Genomic DNA, 25,317 nt, shown 5'->3' with positions numbered 1-25,317 from the left:
ATTTCCCCAAGTCTCCCGATAAAAATGGTACCTCATTTGTGTGGGTAGGCCTAGCGCCCGCAGCAGGAAATGCCCCAAAACACAATATTGACACATAACATTTTCCCCAAAAATGATGTCAGAACAACTTTGGCCCCATTTATGTGGGGTGGGGTATGGCATACCTCCACCCTCTTATTTTGGAAACAAAATCTTCCCTGGTCTCTGGTGGGCTTTCTGCACCCCCCCACCTTGGGGGCAGATGGGCTTTCCAAAATAGGCTGATCTATGGCCAACAGTAATGTGCCCACCATGGGGAGTGACCGTTGGCCAAGGGGCTGCCCCCCCCACAAACAAAACACACACACACACACCAATCCCTGGTGCCTAAGTGGTTTCTGCCACCCCTGGAGACAGGTCGGCCTAATAGAAATAGGCCAATCTGCTCCAGAGGAGAGCAGAAATGGCCTAAAATAAATTTGCCCCCCCAGGGGAGCGACCCTTGCCTAAGTGGCCGCTCCCCTTGAATTAAATTGTCACACAAAATAATCCCTGGTGCCTAGTGGTTTCTGCCCCCTAGGGGGCAGAAATGGCCTAAAATAAATTTGCCCCTCAGGGGAATGACCCTTGCCTAAGTGGTTGCACCCCTTGCGTGAAATTGATGTAAAAAATAAAAATCCCCAGTGTCTAGTGGTTTCTGCCCCCCTTGGGGGCAGATTGGCCTAACAAAAATAGGCTGATCTGCCCCCAAGGGGGGCAGAAATGTCCTAAAGACAATTTGCCCCCCAGGGGAGCGACCCTTGCCTAAAGGGTCGCTCACCATATTAAAAAAAATAAAGTAAGCATAAAAAAAATATATCCCTGGTGTCTAGGGATTTCTGACCCCCAGGGGACAGATCAGCCAAATTATAATAGGCCAATCTGCCCCCAGGCCTAAAAGTAAATTTGCCCCTAAGGGTGGGACCCTTGCCTAACTTTCTTGTCTTCAGAAAACTACTCAAGAGTTGGCTCTTTCCTTCATAACCACCATATTCAAACAACTATGGACTGTGTATGCCTATGTTGATAAATATTTTTTTCTGATTATGTGTATATTTCTAGTTATGTATAGTTCTTTAGAAAATATGTATCGCTACTATGTCATAACAATAAAATACACACACACTCTTTAAACCTGTTTGACTAAGTATATTTACCCATGGTTCTAATTATGTATTGTATGTCCACATCCGTGTGTATTCATTTGTGTTTGTATGTGTGTGTGTACATATTTATATATATATATATATATATATATATATATATATATATATATATATATATATATATATATATATATATACATATATATATATATATATATATATATATGTATGTATGTGTATATGTTGTTTCTGTGCTTGGCATGTTCGTGGGTCATTGCATGGCTCCTGGGTGGGTTGTTATACTAGATATCTGTGAATTCCTGCTCTCATCTTATCACACTTATCTACCCATCATGATATGTCATGTCTCTATCAAACTATCCTCCATTCCCACTCTGACTCATCCCAAATCCTTTGTACTACTTTCATCTCCTAAATAACTCTGCCTAAGCTCTTTCCTTCGCTTCCATATCTAACTCACCAAACCTCACTCTACTACCGTGACCTCCCACACAACCCTACTGAATTCTCCCTCATTTATCTCACCCTGCTACTATGCTCTCCCTAACCCTTCCACAGACTCTTCCCTCCTCCATCCCCCTTTACTCATCCCAAGCCTTTGGGTTGAGTAAATGAAGGATATACTCCCAATTAACACTTCTGGATTTCTTTCCTCCTGCACCCCTCCATTACTCCAGTCAATCTAACTAACAAACTCTCATATCCGCGGCTCAAATTAACTCATAATAATACTAAAACTGTACTCATTATTTACTGATACTAATCCATCACTAATTCTTGTTGGATTCCAGAGTAGCGTGCTACTTACCGAAAAGCGCTTCGACGCCTCGTCAGGGGTAGTAAGGCCTAATTATAATAGGCCAATCTGCCCCCGGGGGGGGCAGAAATGGCCTAAAAATAAAGTGCTCCCCTTATGTGCAAGTATAAAAAAAAAAATCCTGGTGTTTAGTGGTTTCTGTCCCCCTTGGGGGCAGATTGGCCTAATAAAAATAGGTTGATCTGCCCACAAAGGGGGCAGAAATGGCCTAAAAGTAAAACTGCCCCCAAGGGAGTTACCCTTGCCTAAGGGATCGCTCCCCACATACAGAGAAAAAATATATATATATATCCCTGGTGTCTAGCGGTTTCTGCCCCTCCTGGTGGCAGATCGGCCTAATTATAATAGGCCGATTTGCCCCCAGGGGGGCAAAAATGGCCTAAACATAAATTGCCCCCCCAGGAGAGTGGCCCTTGCCCAAGGGTCCACCCCCCTCAAGCCATAAACAAAAAAAATAAAAAATTGTCTAGTGTCTAGTGCCATTTCTGCTCAGAAATGCTGAGAGAAACATGAAAGGAGAGGAAAGGCCTTTCCCCTCCTTTCATGCCTCTCTCTCCTCCCTACACGTGATCGGAGGAGAAATGGTTTTGCATTTCTCCTCTGATCCGCGCTGGAAGCTGAGCTTCCAGCGGGGTGGGGGCAGCCTCTGATAAGGTCAGCGTGTGATCGCGCGCTGATGTCATCAGATGCCACAGGGGGTCAGGGGGCGGGCGTTGAAGGGGAAATCGATTCCCCTTCAACCCCTGCCCAGTGGAGGTGGGTGCCAAGCCCCCGGGGGAGCACTAGCTCTTTCCCCGTGTGCCTGTTTGGACGCAAGAGTTACGTCCTGGGCACCCAAGCGGTGCTGCCGAGGACAAACCATTACGTCCAGGGCACCCGAGGGGTTAAGTACCAAATAAATTCTCAGAAAACCTGACACCCAACACAAACACAGGTTACCCCTGTGCCTTTGAAATTGAGCAGGTTAGGTTGAGCTCTTTGTAATTTTCCCCAAGCTGTAGATAAAGGAACAAGTGTAGAATTTTTTTGAATATATAGGGGCATAATTTTTTTACACTAAGGCGGCAATAATCAGTTCCTCGCCCTCTGCCTTATTTACAAACTTTGTAACCCCTTTCACCAAATTATACCTGGACCAGGTCTAATGTATGCAAGGGGGTTTCCGTGCGCCATTCTAATGTCGTTTTTTAACACCTGCCAGGGCAGGTGTTAAAGTGATGCTAGTGCATAAGCCTATGGGCCCTCTATGCTTCGCTGGACTTCCGCCAACATTTTTGTCGCTAGTCCAGCAAAGCACCGCAATAGCATCAAAAATGTTGAGGCTATTGTCCTAACATGCACCATGGTGTGCTGTATTGTAAACACAGTGCTACCATGGTGATGTTAGGTGGGCTCAGGGAAATGCAAGGAAACCTGCGCATCGGAACTAATGCACCAGTTTCTTGCAAATATCTCCCATAGCGTGCAGTGTGTTTCTGCTTTCTTATGGTGCAGGGGTTTGGAGCTATTTTAATCCCTCGTCTCTACTGTTAGAGACGAATCGTGTTTGTAGGTGATTCTTCCATCTGCCTCTCACTAGCTCCCATTTTATCATTCACTCGGAGCTCAATTTAACATTTATTTCAGACAAAATCGAGCTGGCCTCACTTTTACTCTCGGTCAGCGTTTGCACTAAGGCTGATGCTAGTCCATGTAGGGACATCATTTTAGAATTCCCTTAAATAGATGGAAGCTGTTCTATGCCCTGCTTGAGAATATGTCTCTGAACCATCTGAACTAGGTTTGTTAGATATGTTCTAAGCACCAAGCACTTTACTTAATTCCGACAAGATGGGGGTGAAGGCTCGATTTATGGATTTTGGCCATTTTAAAAGATTGTGGGGGTCATTCTGACCTTGGCGGTCCATGACCGCCATGGCGGAGTGCGGCGGAAGCACCGCCAACAGGCTGGCGGTGCTTCCTGGGCGATTCTGACCGCGGTGGTAAAGCTGCGGTCGGAAAAAGGGAGCCGGCGGTTTCCCGCCGGTTTCCCGCTGGCCCAGGGAACCCGCCATGGCGGCGCTGCTTGCAGCACCGCCATGGGGATTCCGACCCCCTTCCCGCCAGCCTGTTTCTGGCGGTGTCCCCCGCCAGAACCAGGATGGCGGGAACGGGTGCCGTGGGGCCCCTGGGGGCCCCTGCACTGCCCATGCCAATGGCATGGGCAGTGCAGGGGCCCCCTAACAGGGCCCCACAAACAGCAGACAGTGAAAATCGCGACGGGTGCCACTGCACCCGTCGCACCCCTTCAACTCCGCCGACTCCATTCCGAGCCGGCTTCATTGTTGAAGGGGCTGTCCGGCTGGGCCGGCCGGCGGTCTTCTAGCGGTCGCCCGCCGGCCCAGCGGGAAAGCCGGAATGGCCGCCGCGGTCTTTTGACCGCGGAGCGGTCTTTCGCCGGGAACCGCTTGGCGGGCGGCGACCACCGACCGCCACGGTCAGAATGACCGCCTCTGTCTTGAGTCGCACAAAAGCTCAGTTAAGGAGTATATTATGCTGATCATGTCTGTAATGCCGACAATTTATATATGCCCTCCCCTGTCACATTGGAAAAGATCCCTTCTCTTTCGTTTTAGGGCAGGCACAGAATTGGGACTCCTTACCTTTCCGAAAGGCTTTGACCATCCGGGAGTGCGTGCTCCGGCCTGTCCTTGTGACAGGTTTGCTGTCCAAACCTTCCTCCACCCTGTGTTTTTTTTGTACATTTTATAGATCGCTCTTCGTACATCATTTAACCCTAGAGATGTGCAATTTTATCTTCAGCTATTAGGCAGATCTGATATGTGTTTCAGCCTTTGTCCAGGACATCGATAATAAGCTGACTTATGGACTTTCCCCTTGTTCAGAGTGTTTGGTTTAGGCAGCTAAGACCATACATATTGTATGATCTTCAGGAGTCATCATAATGCCATGGTTTTGTCTATTCTTTTGTCTAGTCTTATTAAATGTCTCCCTCTGGATCTAGGTTAGAATTTGGTCTCTGTAGTATTCACATTTTTGATCATGAGAAATTAACATTTATACTTTCTAATGTATTTGTGAAGATTGTTTTAACTGTGTTTGGTTTTGCATATGATTGTCTAGTAATGTCTATTATGTATTTTTTATGGTTTTTCTAAAAATGTAATGAGGATTAATCGAATTGAACAGTTTGTTTCTTTCTCTGTTCTTTCCCTTATCAAAATAGCATCTACAAATTTTATATAAAACAAACAGAGGTAATAAATATGACCTAGCACTTAATACAATCACAAGTATAGCTCTGAATATTTATCCTTCAGTGGTAGCAAACCAATAGCTAATTGCAGAAACTCCTTTACATCAATTCTATGAAACACTAGTTGTTTCTAACAATTTTAATTCAGGTTTTAAGTTGACAATGTTCTTTGTGTATTCTAAAATTATGTTACTTTCTTCAGTGTTAGACCTGACAGCCTTAGGGTAGTGTACCCTCCCCCTCCCATTTTGCCTACCTTTTCCACTTTTTTACATTGTTTTTGCTAGCTTTAGGACTCTGTGAACCTTACCACTGCTAACCAGTGCTACAACATTGACTTATCCCCAAATGGCATAATTAGTTTACCTATGTGTCCCTAGTAAAGTGCACTACATGTGCCCAGGGCCTGTAAATTAAATGCTACTTGTGGGCCTGCCACACCTAGGGGGTGATTCTGATTCTGGCGGGCGGCGGAGGCCGCCCGCCAGAATTCCGCCCCCATTATACCGCTCCGCGGTCAGAAGACCGCGGATGGTATTATGAGTTTTTCCCTGGGCTGGCGGGCGGTCTCCAAAAGACCGCCCGCCAGCCCAGGGAAAAACTCCCTTCCCACGAGGATGCCGGCTCGTAATCGAGCCGGCGGAGTGGGAAGGTGCGACGGGTGCAGTGGCACCCGTCGCGTATTTCAGTGTCTGCAAGGCAGACACTGAAATACTTTGCGGGGCCCTCTTATGGGGGCACCTGCCGTGCCCATGCCATCGGCATGGGCACGGCAGGGGCCCCCAGGGGCCCCGCGACCCCCCCTACCGCCATCCTGTTCATGGCGGCTTTCCCGTCATGAACAGGATGGCGGTAGGGGGGGTCACGCGCTCCGCCGCCATGAAGGATTCCCCCGAGCAGCGGTAAGTCGGCGGGAGCCCGCCGACTTGCCGCTTCTGACCGCGGCTGAACCGCCGCGGTCAGAATGCTCGTGGGAGCACCGCCAGCCTGTTGGCGGTGCTCCCGTGGTCGGTGGCCTTTTGCCAGGCCCTTTTTAAGGTTTTGACTGCACGCAAGCTTGAGTGCATGCTTGCGGAATCTTTTGTTAGTAAACAAACTTGAAAGGGGTTTGGAACCAGCTTACCATTGGCTTACTCCCACGTCACCCTGATTTACCTGCTTCGGATTGACCAGCACGTTGCATTCACATCACTTCCTGTCGCCATCCTCGTCTTCGCCGAACTTGCGATCGATTTGCGTGTATACCTAGTACTCCTTCCAGTCACTTCCTATTGGAAACCGGCCAGTGTCCTTCCCCCTGGCTGTGATGCTGAAGGCACTTATTTTTCATCCATGCATGTTCCTTGTAGTGATTCTGGAGCCAGGGCAGGAAGGTCAGGACCTCTGTGCACTTCAAAGGCCTTCAAAAGCTCAACTGGTATAAGTGCTGGACCTCTGACACCACCAAATCACTGCACTTCTAGATCTGTCACTCCTCTGTCAGGAAGAAGGTCTACTGTGCTGCTGAAGGAGTTCCATTATCCTAGACTTCTGCTTTGCTGGACTTCTGTCTTGCTGTGCTTCCCCGCTCTTCCCCTGCCTGAGTGAGAAGGACTGGGCCTGCATTACTTGAACCGAGAGTGATTCCAAGTGCTGGTCAGCTGGCCTCCTGATCTGAGGTCTCCTGATCTGAGGTACCAGACTTCCAACCACCTTGCTTCTGCACCTGGGCTCTGCCATCTGTACGTTTGTACTGCCAAGTGGTGCCACCCTAGTCCTGGACCCATGGAAGTAGGCCTAAGGTGCTGGCTCCTGCAGAACCAATGCATCTTCTGCTGCAAATACAGAAAAGATGCATCACTGATGGTACATGGAGTTAATGGATGTACAACCTATACAGGATCGAATCGCTATTGTACCTCCCATCTTGAAACCAGACACTGCAGTGATTTTCCCAGCACATGATCCTTACATTCCCATTGCTGGCAGCCTCAGCGACTATGCCTAGACTCATTGCAGCCTCTGTGCTCATTGGAACTGTTGCATGGTCTCAGTTTGGTGCAACCAGATATCCCTTCTTGGCGCTTCTTGCACTATTTTACAGTTTTATTTTCAAAAAATTCAAAACTCAAGTTCTACTCAGTGGATTTTTGTCTTTGTGGTCTTGTCTTATGTATTCAAATCATAGTTAGTTGTCTACCCTGGTGTGGAATTTTACTATTTGAAGTGTTGCACAAATACTTTACTCATTGCCTCTAATTTAAGACTGCCTGCTGTGTGCCAAGCAACTGGAGGATAAGGACAAAATGTAGGGTTTGTCTGACACTTACCCTGACTAACATTGTGGTTACTCCTTGACGAAGGCTTACAACCAAGTCAATCAACAACCCAGTTTCTAACAGTCAGGTATGTATGACAAGCAATGCCAAGCTGTCAGCATACTGCGACTCTGCTTTTTTCTGTGAACAAAATGTCTAAAGCGCAGTGATTTTGGAAAACCATTAATCTAACTAATTATGCATTAACAACTAATAGAGCTCCAGAAGTACTAGTTTCCAGTTTTCTATTACCGATGTAAGCTTTTTAATTTTCTCGTCATTGAAAGCAACTCCCACTGGTGTAATGATTGCTCCAAAAATGTCTCCAGCTAATCGGGTTACACTATGTATACTTAGGGTATGTGTGAAGGTGTCATTGTCAAAGCATCTTTACTATTTACCTGATCTATTGTGTGTTATTTCAGGATTATTCTCTCAACATTTGTTCCCCTTCATAATCTCTTTATAATGACATGAGATTATCTCATGACCGGCATTGACAGTGATTGACCAATTGGACAGTACAAGTACCACACACTTCTCTTTAATGAGAGGACTGTGCCCCACCTAATGTGGGGCAGGAGCATTACAGCTCAGTGAATGAATGGAAGATGAGTTCAGTGTTTGTTGGAATCACTAATGTCGTCAGGAAAGAAAAAAACATCATTAGTACACATAGAGCCCAGCACAATGCTTAAAGGGGGAAAACATTTATCCCTAAAATATCAAGGACCAAAAGGGAAACAGCATCATGCTGACAGTGTGTAGGCCACGGTGTCAAGTAATGCATTTGACTTTGACTTTGGCAGAGGTTTAGCAAGAATCTGGATAGGGGTCCGCCATGTCAGCCTCCACCACCACGCAGGGAGTACGATAGTTCACATGATACCAGCCCTGGGCCTTCTGCACCATCTAGGTGTACTGTTCTAGATCAGACATAGAAGTCCAGAGTCATAGTCACAAATTTCAGAAGCACTGCACACAGTTTTTCAAGAAAGAAAGGGTCTAACTGGAGGGACCCTTATGTACATAGATGAAGTACTTTGAAAATAAACACAAGCTTCATAACAAATATGTAATATGTCAGGGCAAAGGGAGAGACAGACATCTAGCCAGGGTATTCTAGACCATGGTTATACCCCTTGAAGAGGTACTGAAGTGGAAATTTCAGAGTCGGCCTATCTGCATATGGAGGAAGGGGATCCCTTTTGACTTGGTCCAATTTGTCTACAGCCCAGACTGTCAAAATCATTTTAATAACAATGTTACTATCAGGGCAATATCAACAGAAGGACCTCTTGTATAAAGTATAATATTGTCAGAATCAAGTGATATGAGATACCTTCTCCCCTCTCTCAAGTTTCCTCTATCCGCATGGTATTCCCTAAAAGCACACTCTCCAGATTCCAAGAGTATAGTAAATAAGAGCTGAGAAAGTTCTCACCCCTGTCTAGTATCCCTGGATATTCTATGGTGTGAAAGACAACCTTTTTATTTTGACTTGGACCCTAGACTCAGAATAAAGATGGGATTTACTGCCTAGTATATCCTCCGATAGGCTCAGTTTCCTCAGTACTAAGAACACGCACGTCCATTTGAGGGGGCCAAATGCCTTTTCCACATCCAGCAGCAGCACAGCTGTTAAGGTTGGGCAAGATCTGATGTATATATCAGCAGAATGCAGGCAGATTATTTCAGATGGAGTAACATGGGATGAAATGCCAGCCCCTGCTTATAAGGCATCAAGTCTATGGCAATAAACTGATGCATAGTCAGTACAGGATTTGGTTGGATTAAGCAAAACTGCAATACGTATGATAACGCGTCCCTTTATGATAATTTATTACTCATCAGGACTCGTTTTAGGCCAATGAATCTTTTGACCCAGTTGAGAGACACCTTAGGACGAGATAGCTAATCAATATGTCAATCAATACGTCAATAAGGTCATCAATATTTATCACAACAATACATTTCACTTTATCCAAAGTCATTAATCAATTCAAGACTCTACCATGACCTTGCAGCCATGAATAACCACACCAGTTTAGTAGAATTTTTATAAGTTTTATTCCCTATTGATTACAAATCTAAGAGCAGATGCGTTAATCTCAAAACCAAGAAACATAATAGCATAGTCACCGTATGGCAACTTTGGTAAGATTTCATTAAGGCGAGAATCACAATCATCAGAACATAACATGGCGTGAACAAAGATCAATTTGGCAGAGTGTCAATAACGCGTCAGTTCAATAAAGCATGGATTCAGTTGTCTATTTGCGTCAGTTAGAGAACCCCTGTCCTAACCACTGATTAGCATTGGCATGTTGGGCTTCATGCAAAACAATTTAGAACACCAATTTGGAAAATATCTAACTATGGTCCCTGTCAAAAGTAAGCAGTTGGTACCTAGAAAGGAAAAGCAAACAGACAAATCACAAATGCATTGTCATAATTACCCTCCAAAGTTTAGGTCAGCGCATGCAATTCAGTCTTCGTCTTCAGGACATCAGTCGAATCGCCATCGGTCAGAACTCAGCTCCGGGGCAAAATGGGGCACTTCCCTCATAAGGAGGCAAAGTGTAAAATGGGCAAATCTAAGAACGAGGATGGTTCTAAGCGAACCAATAAATCACCAAACAGAGTGACAAAGTTTCTGGATAAAATCAATAGCTTTCCCTAACCCACCTCAATGGCTCCCCGTGTCATGGGTTTTTATCCCTTTTTCGTTGTACATTCTCCCAAAATTCTATTGGACATTTGTTATACCCCACTATCTTTAACCTATCAGAAAACACATTAGATCACCTATCTTTCACCCCATATTATTTTACAAGTCTCTGATTGGTTCTCTTGTTCGATATCTTCAGAGGTGGCACGTCCGGTATGATTTAATCTTTCAGTAATTCTTTGCACATCTTTTGGTCAGTAGCTCCATTATCGTTTGAATGACCTTGTACATTACATTAATCTACACTGTTTCATTTTGTTTTAATATAACCCTACAAGCAATGAAAAATTGCATGGGAACGGATCCAGCATGGTTACATTCGTCTTCTAGTTTAAAGAAAAATAAGAGGTCGTGTCCTTTTGCGAGTCAGCACACTGCAAGATAGGAAAAATACATTTAATATGAGAGCCAAGCAGCTAAGCTTCGGCTTCTGCTAACTTAAGGCCAATAAGGATTTCAGCACAAATTCAATAATACAATTATTAATAATTAGTATAAACTTATTCAATATGACAATACATAAAACATTTTAGTCATCATTATTAGTTCATGTATACATTGGCGGCCACTCCCCGTGGTCACATTTCAGGTGCATGTTTAAGCAAAATTACTATTACAGTTTCTATGCGGCATTATCACACATTAATTCAGAGACAATTTATGTTAATATAGATGATATAAGCTATGCTCTCTCACGTAGCTCCCTTAGCACACAGGGAAATGTACCCGTTTCCTGCACATCAGAATACAAAGCAACAAGTGGAGAGGGAGAAGGTACTGGTTGCTCTGCCTAAGTACCTGACAATCTGTCTTTGTGGCTGCCCTTGCTTGTACTAGGTCGCAAATGAATAAAGAATTTCCAACGTGGTCATTCTTGAATTGTGGAATCTCATCTCATGGTATACCTATTTTGAATTCAGCAGTCAGGCAACAATCCAGCTAGCATGCCCTCACTTCACGCAGCGGTGTATTTGTTTCACTGGTGTTTATCTGGTTGAAACCTGAAGATGTAAGAGCAGAGGTGAGTGTTATGTTTTAAAAAGCACAGGGCAACACTGAAAATGTTTTTTTTTCTAATGACATGAGGGGGCTCATGTGGTACAATGGCCTAAGCTTTAACAAAAGGGATCACAACAACCTGTCATGATAACCCTAATCTCCTCCTTCTCCCTTGGGTTTATGTTTTCTCTTTTTCTTCCTCTTATCCCAGGACCTTCGTGAAGAATTCTATGATTCTAGCGCTCCCTGTCAGAATTGGTAAGGAAGCATTCTTTTTGTTTCACTGCTATGGTGGCAAGGTGTATCATTCTGTCCATTGTAGACCGAATCCTATTCTTTTTGCACCGGTGTTGTGGTGAGTGGTGATCATATGTCAATGGCACAAACAGGATACTCACCATGATCTTCTCCGTTTTTCTCAGGATCCTGGTGGCAGTCACCTTGATGGGAGTCCTGAAAAGCAAAAGAGAAGAAAGAAGACCTGGGTTACCATTAACTATTCAGAAGATGAAACAACATATTAATCTGTTTAATTTCATACTGTTCATTTGCTAATAAATCTACACAGTTAGCAACTCAAACTTGCCTCCAAAGCCATATATCTGTCTATCCCTCCTACAAGTACCTGGGAAAAAGTAATTTTACTTTTGCTAACAAATGCAAAGTTGAAAATATACACCTTCAAGTAGTAATTTAAATGTTTATCAGAGGGAGTGTATCATAAAATTCATACTTATTTGTCAGGTTTCTCACTAGCATGTCTAGTAAAATACACGGCTCCTCTGCAATTCCTCTAGCACATAACAGATTCAAAACTTTCTTCAAACATTTGAAGCATGACTCTGCAAACAAGCCTAATAACTTCAGAAAAATCCCCCAAGAGTCCTTTCTGTTCTGGTGTTTACCTCATCTGGGCCAAGCCAGACTCTGCTTCAAGTTTTATATCTATTGTGTCTTGTGGTTGTGTGAGCTTGTGGACTCCTACTGTAACTGAGCAATTTGGAATCCCAACCACGTTGATATAAATTTTACATTTGACAGTTTGCTATCTATTCTATTTTTTAAAATGTTTTTATTGCTTTTTCCGAAGATCAACAAACATAGCCGCATTCTGTAATACATAGCTTAATGAGAGCTGAAGAAGAGGCTCTGCATCCAAGCAACATGCACAGCTCCAGAAGAAGGGTGCGAGTTGGAGGTCATGGAGCAGCAAAAAGGTTATGGTCAGACACAACAACAGATGGGTCAGGCATTTCATGAGTCAGTAAGCATGAACAAAGAGGATCCCAGGTGTCCTTAGTTCTGGATGTAGGAGGGAGAAGTGAGGCTTAGAGTTCAGTCATGAAATCACAATAAAACAGGTCACATAGCCAATCAGAGGTATCAGGTCTCCTATTGCTATCCCATATCATGGCAATGTGTTGCTTAGCTGGTAGAAGTGTCATAGCACCATCACATGCCCTAGAAATGCTACTAGGCGGTCAGGGTTTATAGCACGGTCAAACATGTCAGAAAGAACTGAGAATGTTGCTTGCCAATAATTCTGTATAAAGGTACTGTTCAAGGTGAGATAAGCAAAATTGGCATTGTCTTCTGTACATTTAGGGCATTTGAATGAACGTGAGGGCTCAAATTTAGCAAGAGTCTGGGGAGTGGTGTGCGTTTGTTGTAGAAATTTATAGTGCAAGAGTATGTGTTGACTATTTATTGAAACCAGCTTAGTTTGCAGGCAGCAAAAGTTCTACATTTCTAAAGGAATGGAGGAGTTCAGATCCTGAACCCAGGTTTCTCGTGCTGCAATGTGGCACAATGGGCACAGCTCAAGGCTGGTGTGGTAGAGGCGAGAGTCCAGCCTGGTACTTTCCACTGTTGAGATAATCATAGTAAGGGGGGGAAGGCAGATGGTTATTCTAGCGAGGTGGGTAATGACTCCTGTAGTATGCCACGTAGTAGAAGATGGACAAAGTGGTCCATGATGAATTTTGTGCTGCCAACCTCGAAAAGCATTTGCAATGTAATAGGTCTCACATTTGCTTGAGTTAGAGCTATTGGCATTGTATATGCATACCTAGATTTTTCTTGCCACATAAATTGGTCAACCTTGCAGCATGATTTGGTTCTCTTTGTCACATAGTTCCAGTGGCCCTGCATATAACTAAAGCATTTCCATTTACCTTCTTCCTCTAGCTGCAGTAAAACATAAAACTATTGTCATTATTTATTATATTTTTTCATATTATTATTTTGGAGTCCTCCCTAACCTAGTATGGGGACCCAGAGATGACCTAGACAGAAAGAGTGTGTCAAGCTGAATAGTTTAGTGGTGGTCCCATTGTCATAGGACCACCACATGCTGAGTTATGGGCAAATATATTTTGAAAAAGAAAAATCCTGCAAAGCATTATGGGGCGAGTTTCCTGAGTGCAGTAAATATTGTAGTATAAGCTCCCCCGCAGTGTTGAGGATTTCTGTGTTTTTTGTGTTTAATGCTCCAGTTTGTGTATGCTACTGCTAAACTTGTACAGAAGTGGTAGTCATGTAAAGCGCTCCTCTCATTGAGTTTGCGCTATATGAAACTTCATGTACTCATGTAAAGTGCTCCTCCAACCGGGTTCGCACTATAGGAAACTGCACGTACTCCTGTTCAGCACTCCTCCTATGGGTTTTGTGCTATATGAGCATTTTATTAACAAAAAATAACATAAATAAGGTAAAAATAACATATCCTCTACTAATTTAAGAAATCCAAACACCAACAGACACGAGCATTGATGGCATGAAAATGTGTTGAGTTTGAGAATCGATGACAATGCCATGGAAATGCTGGTTCCCACCCTACAAATGCCAATAACAACATACTTACAAACATAAATGCCACGTGATCGGAAACTTTGTTTTTAAAGCAAGGGTTGTAGAGATATAGGTCACCCTGTTAGGTACATAGTCACTACTCTGTTAGACACATAAGCAGCGTAAAAAGTATCTTAGTTACATTTATTAAATTGCGCCTCTGATAGACTCGCTCACTTTTTTGTAGTCCTGGTGTCAGGGGTGCAGAACCTCAGGCTGTGAGTCATGTCATGCTGGGTAACTCTACAGCGCTTTCTCTTAACGTTTTGAGGTGAAACAGAAGATGGAAGGGAGGGGGCTTAGATGCGGATGAGGGGACGAGGGAATAAGAGAGAGCAGGACGGAGAGATGGATGGGGAAATGTCATTCAGGCTGACATGGCAGAGGGGGGTGTGAGGTGGTAGATGTTTGCCTCATGAGGAGTTAATGGGCCAGGCTGTACTCTGGCATGAGAGCACTTAGGGGGTTGGCGTGGCTGCGCAGAAGCTGCGGTTAGATAAGATAAGCAAGGTCTCAATTATTAAGCATATTAGCATGTTGGTGGGGGGCAGGGAGTGACAGAAGGTGGATGAACTAAGTCTTAAATAGGGGGCTACACATGCCTGAGAGTTTTAGAAGTAAAGCACAGCTTGACCTACTGAAAGCACAGACAATACCCTTGATTTTCATTTTTGTGTACAATGTACAGGGTATTAACAACACCACTCACAGATTATGCGCTCTTAGATGTGCCAAGTGACTATTACGTTCATTCATTTCACAATGGTGGTCACACTTGTGTCTTAAACAATCATGGGTTTTGATATGCGGTTACCTTACAAATAAAGATGGAGCCTTGGGCTTTGAATACAAGGTTCTCAATTTTGAAACATGGAAGAATATGGTGAGCAATACGAGGGGAGGGCCCTATTGTTTTCACAAGAGCTTGGAAACAGGGACACAAAAATACAGTGTGGCTGGTGTGCCCACTAAATCTTTTACACTTATAATATGCTTGCTGAAAAAAACATGCAACGTGCAACAACGTGCTGAAAATTGAAGCGTTGTGTCCGTTTTGTGAAAAGTTTTACGCTGTGCATTAAGGTTATGAGGAAGGGGAGACAAGAGTATTAAGCTGTCTGAAAAAAATAAGTAACAACATCCTGGAAAATGCAAACACCCATAGACAATACTAGATTAAGTAAAGCATGTGAAATAGAAGCAGGAACAGCATGGTTACATTAGCTGAGAGCAAGCATGCTGTACAAATGAAAAGGAAATTTTCACCAAACACGAGCAAGAAATCAAGGACAAAAGGCCCTCCAAAATACAGATAAACACAACAAAGCGATATTATATAGTAGTTAGTCCCTGCTCCTATAGAGAAAAAGGAGGGACAAAGAGGCATGACTGACCACTAGCAAGCAAGGATTTTTAAATGACACTGAAATAAACTAATGAAATGGCTTTAAGCCCACAGAAGTATACTTAAAGTATACAACAGGCCATATGCTTATGCCTGACCTAAAAATGGTGCATAGGTCTAGTTTACCATCATTGAAAAGGTCGCCCACTGTACGGATCTGGTGTGTGGATAGCATGCAATGCGCTATTGTTTTGCGTGTCATTTGGAGCCATGGGTTGTCATGAAGAGGGATGTCTGGTAAGTAGAGGATGTCAAACCTCATGCACTGTTGGAGCTTACACCATGCCCAACATGTTGTAGAGAGGGTGTGAATGTCTCTGGGTTCTCGGGGCAATCCCCTAGGGAGAAGAGATGCCAAGGGGAGATGGTCCACTTGATGCATTTCTGACTATAGGTATGGGAGTCTGCCAACCGGGTGGTACCAGTAGTAAGGAAAGTGTCATTGTGCCACCAGATAATAGAAGTAGAGTTTTGGGACTCCAAAGCTGCCTTTGGAGTAAGGGCGGGTAAGCATTTCCCATTTGAATCTGGGGCAGTGGCCCACCTCATTAAGAGTGTTATGACAGTTTGAAGTGTACAGAAAAAAGAAATGTTCAGCCAATTGGGAGGTTGAGGAACAGGTAAAGAAATTAGGCAAGCACCACCATTTTAATGACAGCAATGCGACCCGCGATGACTAGTGGGAGTTGGATCCACCTGTCTATTTGGGAGGAGAAGGTATGGATAGCAGCCCAAAGTTGTGATGGATCACTTCATCCTTCTGTCAATGAAGAAAAATGCCCAGGTATTTAGGAGAATCATCACACCATTTCAGAGGGAATTCAAGGGGGCAATAAACTGTAGCCTCTGTGAGGGGGAATAATTTAGATTTATGCCAATTTATAAAGAGGCCAGATAGGCTGCTGAAATGGATGATCTCCTGGATGACTGGGGAGAGGTGCATGGTGGGAGTTGTAACAAAAAGTAGTATATTGTCTGTATAAACTGTAGCTAAGATGGGCCTTTCTGGAAGCGTAATCACCTATGGAGATGGCAGTCCTGAAAGTATCAAAATAGTGGGTCAAGGGTTATAAAGAAGAGTAGAGAGGACAGGGGGCATGCAGGAAAGTACCCTCTTTCTTGGCATGGTTACCCCCTCTTTCTGCCTGATGTCAGTGTGTTTGACTGTGTTCATTGGGAACCTGCTAACCAGGACCCCAGTGATTATGCTCTCTCTCCCAAAACTCTCTGTTTCATTCAACAATTAGCAAACTGGTGATCCCATGTAAGCCCCTAGTATATGCTACCATGTATGCAGGGCATTGGGGCTCCAGGGATCCCTATGGGCTGCAGCAGTTATTCTGCCACCCATAGGGAGCCCATGCAGAAGTTTCTGCAGGCCCGCCATTGCAGTCTGCGTGAACCAGGTGTATGCACCCATTTTCAATTCAGGTCACTATAGCAGGTCACTGTAAGTCACCCCATGGTTGGTCCTCTCAGCCCAGAGGGCAGGGTGCATGTACCTGTGTGTGAGGGCTCCCCTGCACTAGCAAATGTACCCCCGCAAATGCCAGACCCATTTTCCTGGGTGCCTGCGGGTACACCTTTTGCGCATATACTGGACATAAGTCACTACCTATGTCCAGCTACATAATGGAACTAAGCATTTTTGGGATCAAACATGTCGGAATCATACCCCAATACTTTTTCAAGTATTGGTTGTATGATTCTATGCACTCTGGCTGTTCCTTAGAGGACCCCCAGCATTGCTTCCACAGCCTTCTGAGGTTTTCCAAGCAGCCCCAGCTGCTGCCACCTCACAGACAGGTTTCTGCCCTCCTGCTGCTTGAGCAGCTCAAGCCCAGGAAGGCAGAACAAAGTATTTCCTTTGGGAGAGGGGTGTTAAACCCTCTCCCTTTGCAAATAAGTGTTACATGGCTTGGAGGGGTAGCTTCCCCAAGCCACTGGTATGCTTTGATGGGCACATTTTGTTCCTCCGTGCCTAAACCAGTCTACAACAGTTCAGGGACCTCCAGTCCCTGCTCTGGCATGAAACTGGATAATGGAAAGGGGAGTGACCGTTCTCCTGTCCGTCACCACCCCAGCGGTGGTGCCCAGAGCTCCTCCAGATAGTCCCTGTGTTTTTCCATCTTGAATCCAAGGTTGGCAAGGAAACACTCGGAGCAATTGAGTGGCCAGGTCAGACAGGTGACGTCAGAGCCCCCTCCTGGTAGGCGATTACCCAGCTAGGTGACCAATCCCCCTTTCAGGGCTATTTAGGGTCTCTCTTTTGGGTGGTTCCTCAAATTCGGCTTGCAAGATTCCAGCAGGATTCCTCTGCATCCCTTAATTTGACTTCTGACAAAAGAAACTGCATCTGGACTCTCCAGGAGCCGGCAATCTGCAACAAAGACGAAGAATTTGCCTGCAACATAGTTTCCACATCTCCTTCCAGCTTCATCAACATTTACCCGGTCATGCATCCTCTGTGGACAGCCTGTCTTCAATCTGCACAGGAAGGAAGAAGGAATCTCCCTTGAGGTGAAGGAGTCACTCCCCTGCATCTGCAGACACCACCAATAACAACGACTGGCTGCGTGGATCCCCTCTCCTGCTGAGTGGCGTGGATCCTGCATCATAGGTGGTAGTCAGAAGTGGTACAGACGGTCCTCTCTACCAGCTGTCCAATTTGGGTGGAGGGAAGCCCTTTCCTTCCCACGCAGGACAGTACCCCCATGCACTGCGTCTTTTGCAGCTGCCAAGACTTGTTGGCACTTCTTCCAAGGGGCCTTCAATCTTCAGGTAGCTCCAGTCCCCAGCATTTCTTCTTGCGATGCACAGTCTCTGAGCGACTCTCCTTTTCATTTTCATTGTGCTGCGTGGGATCTATCTGCACCTTCTGTGTCCTCGTCTTATGGGACTCCTGTGAGTGCTGCCTGTGCTTCTGTAGGCTCTCTGCAATGCTGAGGGGCCCCTCTGATTCCCCCTGCTGGGTCGAGTCCTCCTGGGCCTTGCTGGTCCCCTGCAGTACCACTTTCCGCCAACTGTGTGTTTTGCCTGTGCCAAGGCTTGTTGGTGGAACCCAGACATGCACACTCAACTGCACTCTTCTTTTCAGTGTGGGACATCACCTGCATCCTCCAGGAACTCAACTTCGACTCCAGGGCTGCAGTGCTGACTTTCTTCCTTCACTGTCGACCAACTCCTGCTATCTTCAGCCTGGTTAATAGGGGCTCCTGCCCCCACTGAACTCTGCTGTGTCTTCTGGACTTCGTCTCCTCGTTCCACGGGTCTTCCATTTCAGGAACCCACTGTTGGTTTCTTGCAGTCATCTCTGGGTTCTGCAATTCTCTTATTTTCTTCTAAGTGGGTGTTCTGGGGACATTCTAGTAATTTACTCCTGCTTGTCTGGGGTGTTGTGATACTTATTTTTGTGCTTTCCCGGTAGCCCCAGCAAACCTCTACACACTTCACTTATTTGGTTGGGGGTGACACTCTAGCATTCCATTTTTTAGGAGGTGGTTTGAGCTCCCCTAGGTCCACTATTTACGAGGGTGTTTTACACTGTTTTCTAACTATTCTTATGCTTATTTCTGACAAACTAATGTATATAATTTGTGTATTACTTACCTCCTAAGGGAGTATTGCCTCTATAGTAATTTTGGTGTTGTGTTACCAAAATAAAGTACCTTTATTTTTTATTCTTTCATGTTTTATGCTGTGTGAGAACAGCGATATTGCATGAGCTTTGCATGTCTCCTAGATAAGCCTTGGCTACTCATCCACAGCTACCTCTAGAGAGCCTGGCTATTAGACACTGCCTACACTTCACTAATGGGGGGATACCTGGACCTGGTATAAGGTGTAAGTACCTTAGGTACCCACAACAAACCAGGCCAGCTTCCTACAGGGCACTCCTGCTGGGTGCCTTGGGACATGGGGATGGCGTCACTGAGGAGTCAATTTACTCACATATGGGCCACTAGATTGGCATAGAAGAGCAAGATCAGGCCACAGAAATGCTGGGGGATACCCAACTTATCAAGTTTGGCTCTCAGGAATGGCCATTCGAGGAGATGAATGCCTTTTCAGTGTCGAGGAGGGTGACAGCTGTGGGGAGTTTAGGAATAATTTGATTAATTATTGTGAATATTATATGCAGGTTGATTATTGTGAATATTATATGCAGGTTGTTGGTGGTGGAGTGCTGTGGCACAAACCTCAATTGAAGAGAAAAGATGAAGTGTTCCATGAGGAGTGCTGGTCATGTTGCTATCACTTTCACTAGAATTGTATTATCATAATTGTGTAGTGACAAGGAGCTGTATGCGGATAATATATGAATCAATTATGAGTTGCAAAGATGAGGAGGCTTTCAGTGTTTGAGTGGTAGTGTAATGAAGGCTTCCCGCAGAGTGGGAGGGAGAACACCATCCTCAAGGGCCTCTGTATTGGCTTCGGAAAGACGTGGGACTTAGACAGATTCAAAGGATTTGTAAAAATGTCCTGGGAAGCCATGGAGTCTGGGGGCTTTAAATCCACCTAGGGAATCGATGGCCTGGAGATTTCTTCCTATATAATGGGGGCCATGAGGACATCAGTCGAGTTTCAAACCATACCAACCTCAGACAGGTATGAAGCAATCTCCCCAGCAGTGCCTGCATGTCCTGAGGTGCCTAGAGTTCTGTAGTAGTTAAGGAGTGTGCCTGAGATCACAGCGCCATCATCAGCTTGCATATTTGTCATATACGGGGCCCGGTAATTAAGGTGCAAAATCCAGCAAAGGTACGTCCCAAACAGTCTGCCTCGTCATAGCGCCGGATGTGGGCATATTTGCCAAGAAATGTCACCTCTTGATCAACAAAGTATCAAGATTCCTGTAGGAGAAGTGATCTCTTGTGCAGTGCTGATGTTTGAGCGCCCTTAGAGGTGGCAGAGTTAATAGTCTGCAGCTCCCTTTCTCCCCGAGCCAAGTTTTTGCGTATGCTCCTGAATGAGTGGAAATACAGACCCCTCTAATGTGGACTTTACATGCCTCCCATAAAACAGCCTGTTCAGTGAGAAGAATTTGTTAATAGCTACAAGAAGTTCCGATCGGAACACAGCATGGTGTAGCGCAAGAAACGGCTAGTGTGTGATATCAAAGGGGTGAGGAGAACAGGGGAGTGATCAGAAAGTGTGTGGGGCATGTTCATGACATTCCACAACCAAAGTAAGAGATTTGTGGATTTAAGCCAGTAGTCAAGGCGTGACCATGGATCATAGGGGCAGAATAGAAAATGTACCCTTTAGCATGAGGTTAATGTGTGCACCAAGCATCAGAAAAGTGGTATAAGTCTAACAGTTCTTGTAATGCCCGTAAGGAATGTGGATTAGTTCTATCGGGTAGCCCAGCGGAATCAGAGGGACTGTAAGATGTAGTATTTAAATCCCCACTGAGAAGGAGGAGGTCTGCTGGCTTGTGGGGTATCAAGATTGTAAGTTTATGGTAGAACGTGGGTGTGTCAACGTTTGGGGTGTTAACATTTATCAACAGGATTGCCCTGCCCAATTGGGAGCCAGAGGTAAAGAAATACCTGCCTTACTCATCAGTGATATGTGTATGGTAAATGAAGGGCAGTGATTTGCGAACCAGTATGCAGAACCCACGGAACTAGGTACTATAAAAGGAAAAGAAACAATTCAGGACCCTGGTGTGTGGTGAGGTGCGCTAGAACTTGTTTCCATTTACTGGGGTTGTTTAGTCCCCGAATGTTCCACATGAGGCAGCATAGCTCTAATTCCCTAGGGGACATGAGGGAGTATAAGGATGCCCTACTTTATGGGAATGTGATGCAGGTATGTGGATGCAGCACAGGGGAGAGTTTAAGTCCATAAAGAACAATGCAGCAAAAACAAACAAAAAAAGATTAAATAACGAACAACCCATCCCACTCTCAAACCACACCAGTAAACCATAACTGGCGAATCCCAAACCCAAAAAGCATAAAAATGATTTAAACATTAGGCGTTCCCCTAGGGGCAATGACAATGCCTCAAGAAGGGTGGGCTCTTTGAGAAATACGTATCAGCGATTGCACCTGCAGCTGCAAAATGTCTAAAGGCAAAAAAAGGCGGGTATTGGCAAGGAGAGCTAAGTAAATAGCTGGGTACATGTTGTAGCCAGGGCAAGGACCCCCAGTAGTCTTTGCCATGGATATAAAGGTAGTCATGGGGTCATTTCCACAGATTGTGGTGAGGCAGGGGGAGGACCCTGGAGAATCCAGTCTAGAGGGGAGTTGTGTTTCCCACATTGTTTACATTGCTTGACCACTTCAGCGGGTTGGTGTAGATGTGGTGCCGGCTGTCCACCTTCACTCGGAGATGAGCCAGGTATAACATAGCATACTTCAGGGTATGTTTGCGAAGGGCAGCATTAGCATCTGTAAGCTTGAGCATAGCCTCCTGGACAACGATCGTGAAGTCAGGAAAACTGTAGATCGTAGGTCCCCGGTACAGTAGGGGAGCCTGCTCCCTAGCCAGCTGAAGTGCGGTGTCCCAATCATGGAAATTGAGAAGGTGTGCAACAATTGGACGAAGGAGGCTCCCACTGGAGGGTGTGGACTGAAGGATCTATGTTTCTGCTTCACAATGAATGTATCTGTGCAGGCCGCACACCCAAAGAGGTCAATATGAAACCTCTCTACGAAAGTATCGGACCTTCCCATGTTGGCAACTTCAGCAACTCCGAAGATGCGGATATCGTTCCGGCATGAACGAGTCTCAAGATCTTCATTTTTATCCACTGCTCCCTTCTGGAGCCACATCACCTTTGCCAACCACTTCAGAGCGTCGGCCGAGCTGTCCTTCACCTCAGACAGCCAGTGTTATGTGCTGTCAAGGCTCGTCGCATGACGATTCAATCTGTCACTCAACCGGTCTAGGTGGGTGCTAAAGGTTCAAAAGCAGGTGCGATCACCTGAAACCAAGTTTGAAGCTCTGCCACCATGGTGGCAGTGCCATCAGTCGAAATAGGGCTAGTGGGTGAGGAGGGTGAATCCCCTGCTTCAGAGTTCAAATGCTGCTGTCTCGGGGCTTCAATGCTGTGTGTCCATCTTGGTCACCAGCTTGGCATCGCCCCCCCTTGCTATCCATTATACAATCATCTGATTGTTAAATGCATCATATTTACTTATACATATAATGATCTGAATCAAAGTAAAAGTAACATTCATTTTTTGCTTTTCTAGGACATGGATCTAAGGAACTGCACCAAGGTCACTGAGTTCCTTCTTTTAGGAATCACAGATGTTCCAAACCTTCAGGGGATTCTTTTTATGGTGTTTCTGGTCCTGTATACTATGACTGTGGTTGGTAACGCTGGCATTGTACTTTTAGTCTGGCTCAGCCCTCATCTACAGACACCTATGTACTTCTTTCTAGCTATCCTTTCCCTTGTGGACCTTTGTTACTCTACAGTCATCACCCCCAAAATGCTGGTGAACTTCCTAGCTGAAAGGAATACCATCCTCTTCCACGCATGTGCTGTACAACTATTTGCCTTCGCACTTTTTGGGACAACAGAGTGTGTTCTCCTCACCGTGATGGCATACGACCGCTACATGGCTATTTGTCACCCCTTAACATACAATAGGGTCATGACCCAGACAGGCTGCTTGCAGTTGGTCAGCGCAGCCTTCCTCTGTGCTTTGTTCAGCTCTGCTTTGAATGTTGCTGGTGTATTCCGCCTCTACTACTGTGGGCCTAATGTGATTCAGCATTTCTACTGTGACTTCCTCCCTATTCTAGATCTTACCTACTCAGACTCCTTTGCAAGCAAATTAGTGCTCTTTATCTCCGCTGACTTCCTAACCATAGGTGCTGTGTTAGTGATTGTGGCCTCTTACATGTCCATCATAAGGAGAATTCTGGCAATCCCATCCTCCTTTGGGAGGCGCAAGGCCTTCTCCACATGCTCCTCCCACTTTACATGTGTTATTGTTTTCTATGGAACCCTTTTTTTCATGTATCTCAGACCCACGTCTAGCTATTCCCTGGAAGAGGACAAAGTGGCTTCAGTGTTGTACACAGTGGTTATTCCTATGTTGAATCCCATGATTTACAGCCTGAGGAATAAAGAGGTGAAAGATGCTATCAGGAAGACTTTCCATAAAATACAATGTCCTTGATGTTAACGGAAATGCTTGTCAAAATGTGCATCCTGCTTCTGTTATGGAATTTTCTCTTGCACACACAGAATACAATCTGAGATTGAATATTTATATTAATTACTTTTTATTCTCTTGTTTCTTTTTCTTGATTTCAACAACAGTTCATGCCTTTAGATAACTTCCTGTAATGATGATATAACAAACTTTAGCCTGTTCACATGCTATGTTCACAGTGATTGAAAACAATGATTCCAGCTAATAAACATCTTCTCAGAACACCCCAAAAATTCCCCATATTAAGTTGTTTCTTTTTTTTAAAATCTGTGTTTAATATTTACCTTTGTAATTGGAGGCTAGTCTGTAGAACAAAATCACTGTGACTTTGGGCATATATTGAACCCTAGAAGATACATCAGCTGAGTCCATGGAGGGATGGTTAATATATGCTAGTTTGGTCCAAAACGTCTTCCTGATCCTTCCAACAAACATTGAATAAGACCATAACATGATTTGATCAACTTTATCAATGGGTTATTAAGGAACCATAAACACCAAACTGTTTGCAGGCCAAGAATGATCTCACGGTGGACATCCAACGTACTCTAACACATCTGTTAGACTTTGTAAGTGTGGTATAATGTTGCAAACCTAAAGCAACTCACCATCACCCATAGCCTAAAAACCAAAGTACCGTGCTATTCATATTTCATGACCTATCTACTATCCCTTTCTAATCATGAATACTTCACGCTTAGGCCCTCATAACATTTTGTCCACATAATATACCCACGCCAAATTTGCATCCTTTTTTCCCAACATCCTAGGGATTCTGGAGGAACCCAGAGTTTCTGGGTTCCCGTGAAGGAGACCAAGAAAGTAGCCAAAATACAGCAACATTTTAGTTTTTAAAAGAAAAATGGGAAAAGGGGCTGCAGAAGAAGGCCTGTGTTTTTTTGCCTGAAAACAGCATCAACAAAGGGCTTGTGGTGCTAAAATCACCATCTTCCCAGCTTTCAGGAACAGGCAGACTTGATTCAGAAAACTACGGGGCATATTTATACTCTGTTTGCGCCGGAATTGCGTCGTTTTTTTTTACGCAATTTCGATGCAAAACTAACTCCATATTTATACTTTGGCATTAGACGCGTCTAGCGCCAAAGTTCATGGAGTTAGCGTCATTTTTTAGCGTGGACACCTACTTTGCGTTAATTATATGCAAGGTAGGCGTTCCCGTCTAAAAAAATCGACTCCGAGGCATGTGCGTCGGATTTATACTCCCGGGCAAAATTCACGCCCGGGAGTGGGTGGGTCAAAAAAAATGACGTACGGCCGCTTTTGCGCCGTTTTTTAGCGCCTGCAAAAGGCAGGCGTTAAGGGACCTGTGGGCTCTGAAGGAGCCCAGAGGTGCCCTCCCATGCCCCCAGGGACACCGCCCTGTCACCCTTGCCCACCCCAGGAGGACACCCAAGGCTGGAGTGACCCATCCCAGGGACATTAAGGAAAGTTCAGGTAAGTGTTTTTTTAATTCTTTTTTGGTGGCATAGGGGGGCCTGATTTGTGCCCCCCTACATGCCACTATGCCCAATGACCATGCCCAGGGGACAGAAGTCCCCTGGGCATGGCCATTGGGCAAGGGGGCATGACTCCTGTCTTTGCTAAGACAGGAGTCATTTCTATGGGGGTTGGGA

At 45.0% G+C, this 25,317-nt stretch overlaps 1 protein-coding gene across 1 annotated transcript; it reads left to right on the top strand.

Annotated features, from left to right (window-relative positions):
- Nucleotides 1–22,711: 22,711 nt before the first annotated feature.
- Nucleotides 22,712–23,647, top strand: LOC138287001 (olfactory receptor 8U3-like). Its single transcript, XM_069227364.1, has one exon. The coding sequence runs from the start codon at nucleotides 22,712–22,714 to the stop codon at nucleotides 23,645–23,647; it is 936 nt and encodes a 311-aa protein (XP_069083465.1).
- Nucleotides 23,648–25,317: the final 1,670 nt, after the last annotated feature.

The sequence above is a fragment of the Pleurodeles waltl genome, chromosome 4_1, assembly GCF_031143425.1.
Source record: "Pleurodeles waltl isolate 20211129_DDA chromosome 4_1, aPleWal1.hap1.20221129, whole genome shotgun sequence".
In the NCBI taxonomy this organism is placed as follows: domain Eukaryota; kingdom Metazoa; phylum Chordata; class Amphibia; order Caudata; family Salamandridae; genus Pleurodeles; species Pleurodeles waltl.
Note: the sequence above shows the minus strand (reverse complement) of the source record. Positions and strands in the feature narration are given on the sequence as shown.

What these genes read in the sequence shown, in the direction of transcription:
- LOC138287001 (XM_069227364.1), top strand. Translation starts at nt 22,712, where the DNA reads ATGGATCTAAGGAACTGCACCAAGGTCACTGAGTTCCTTCTTTTAGGA.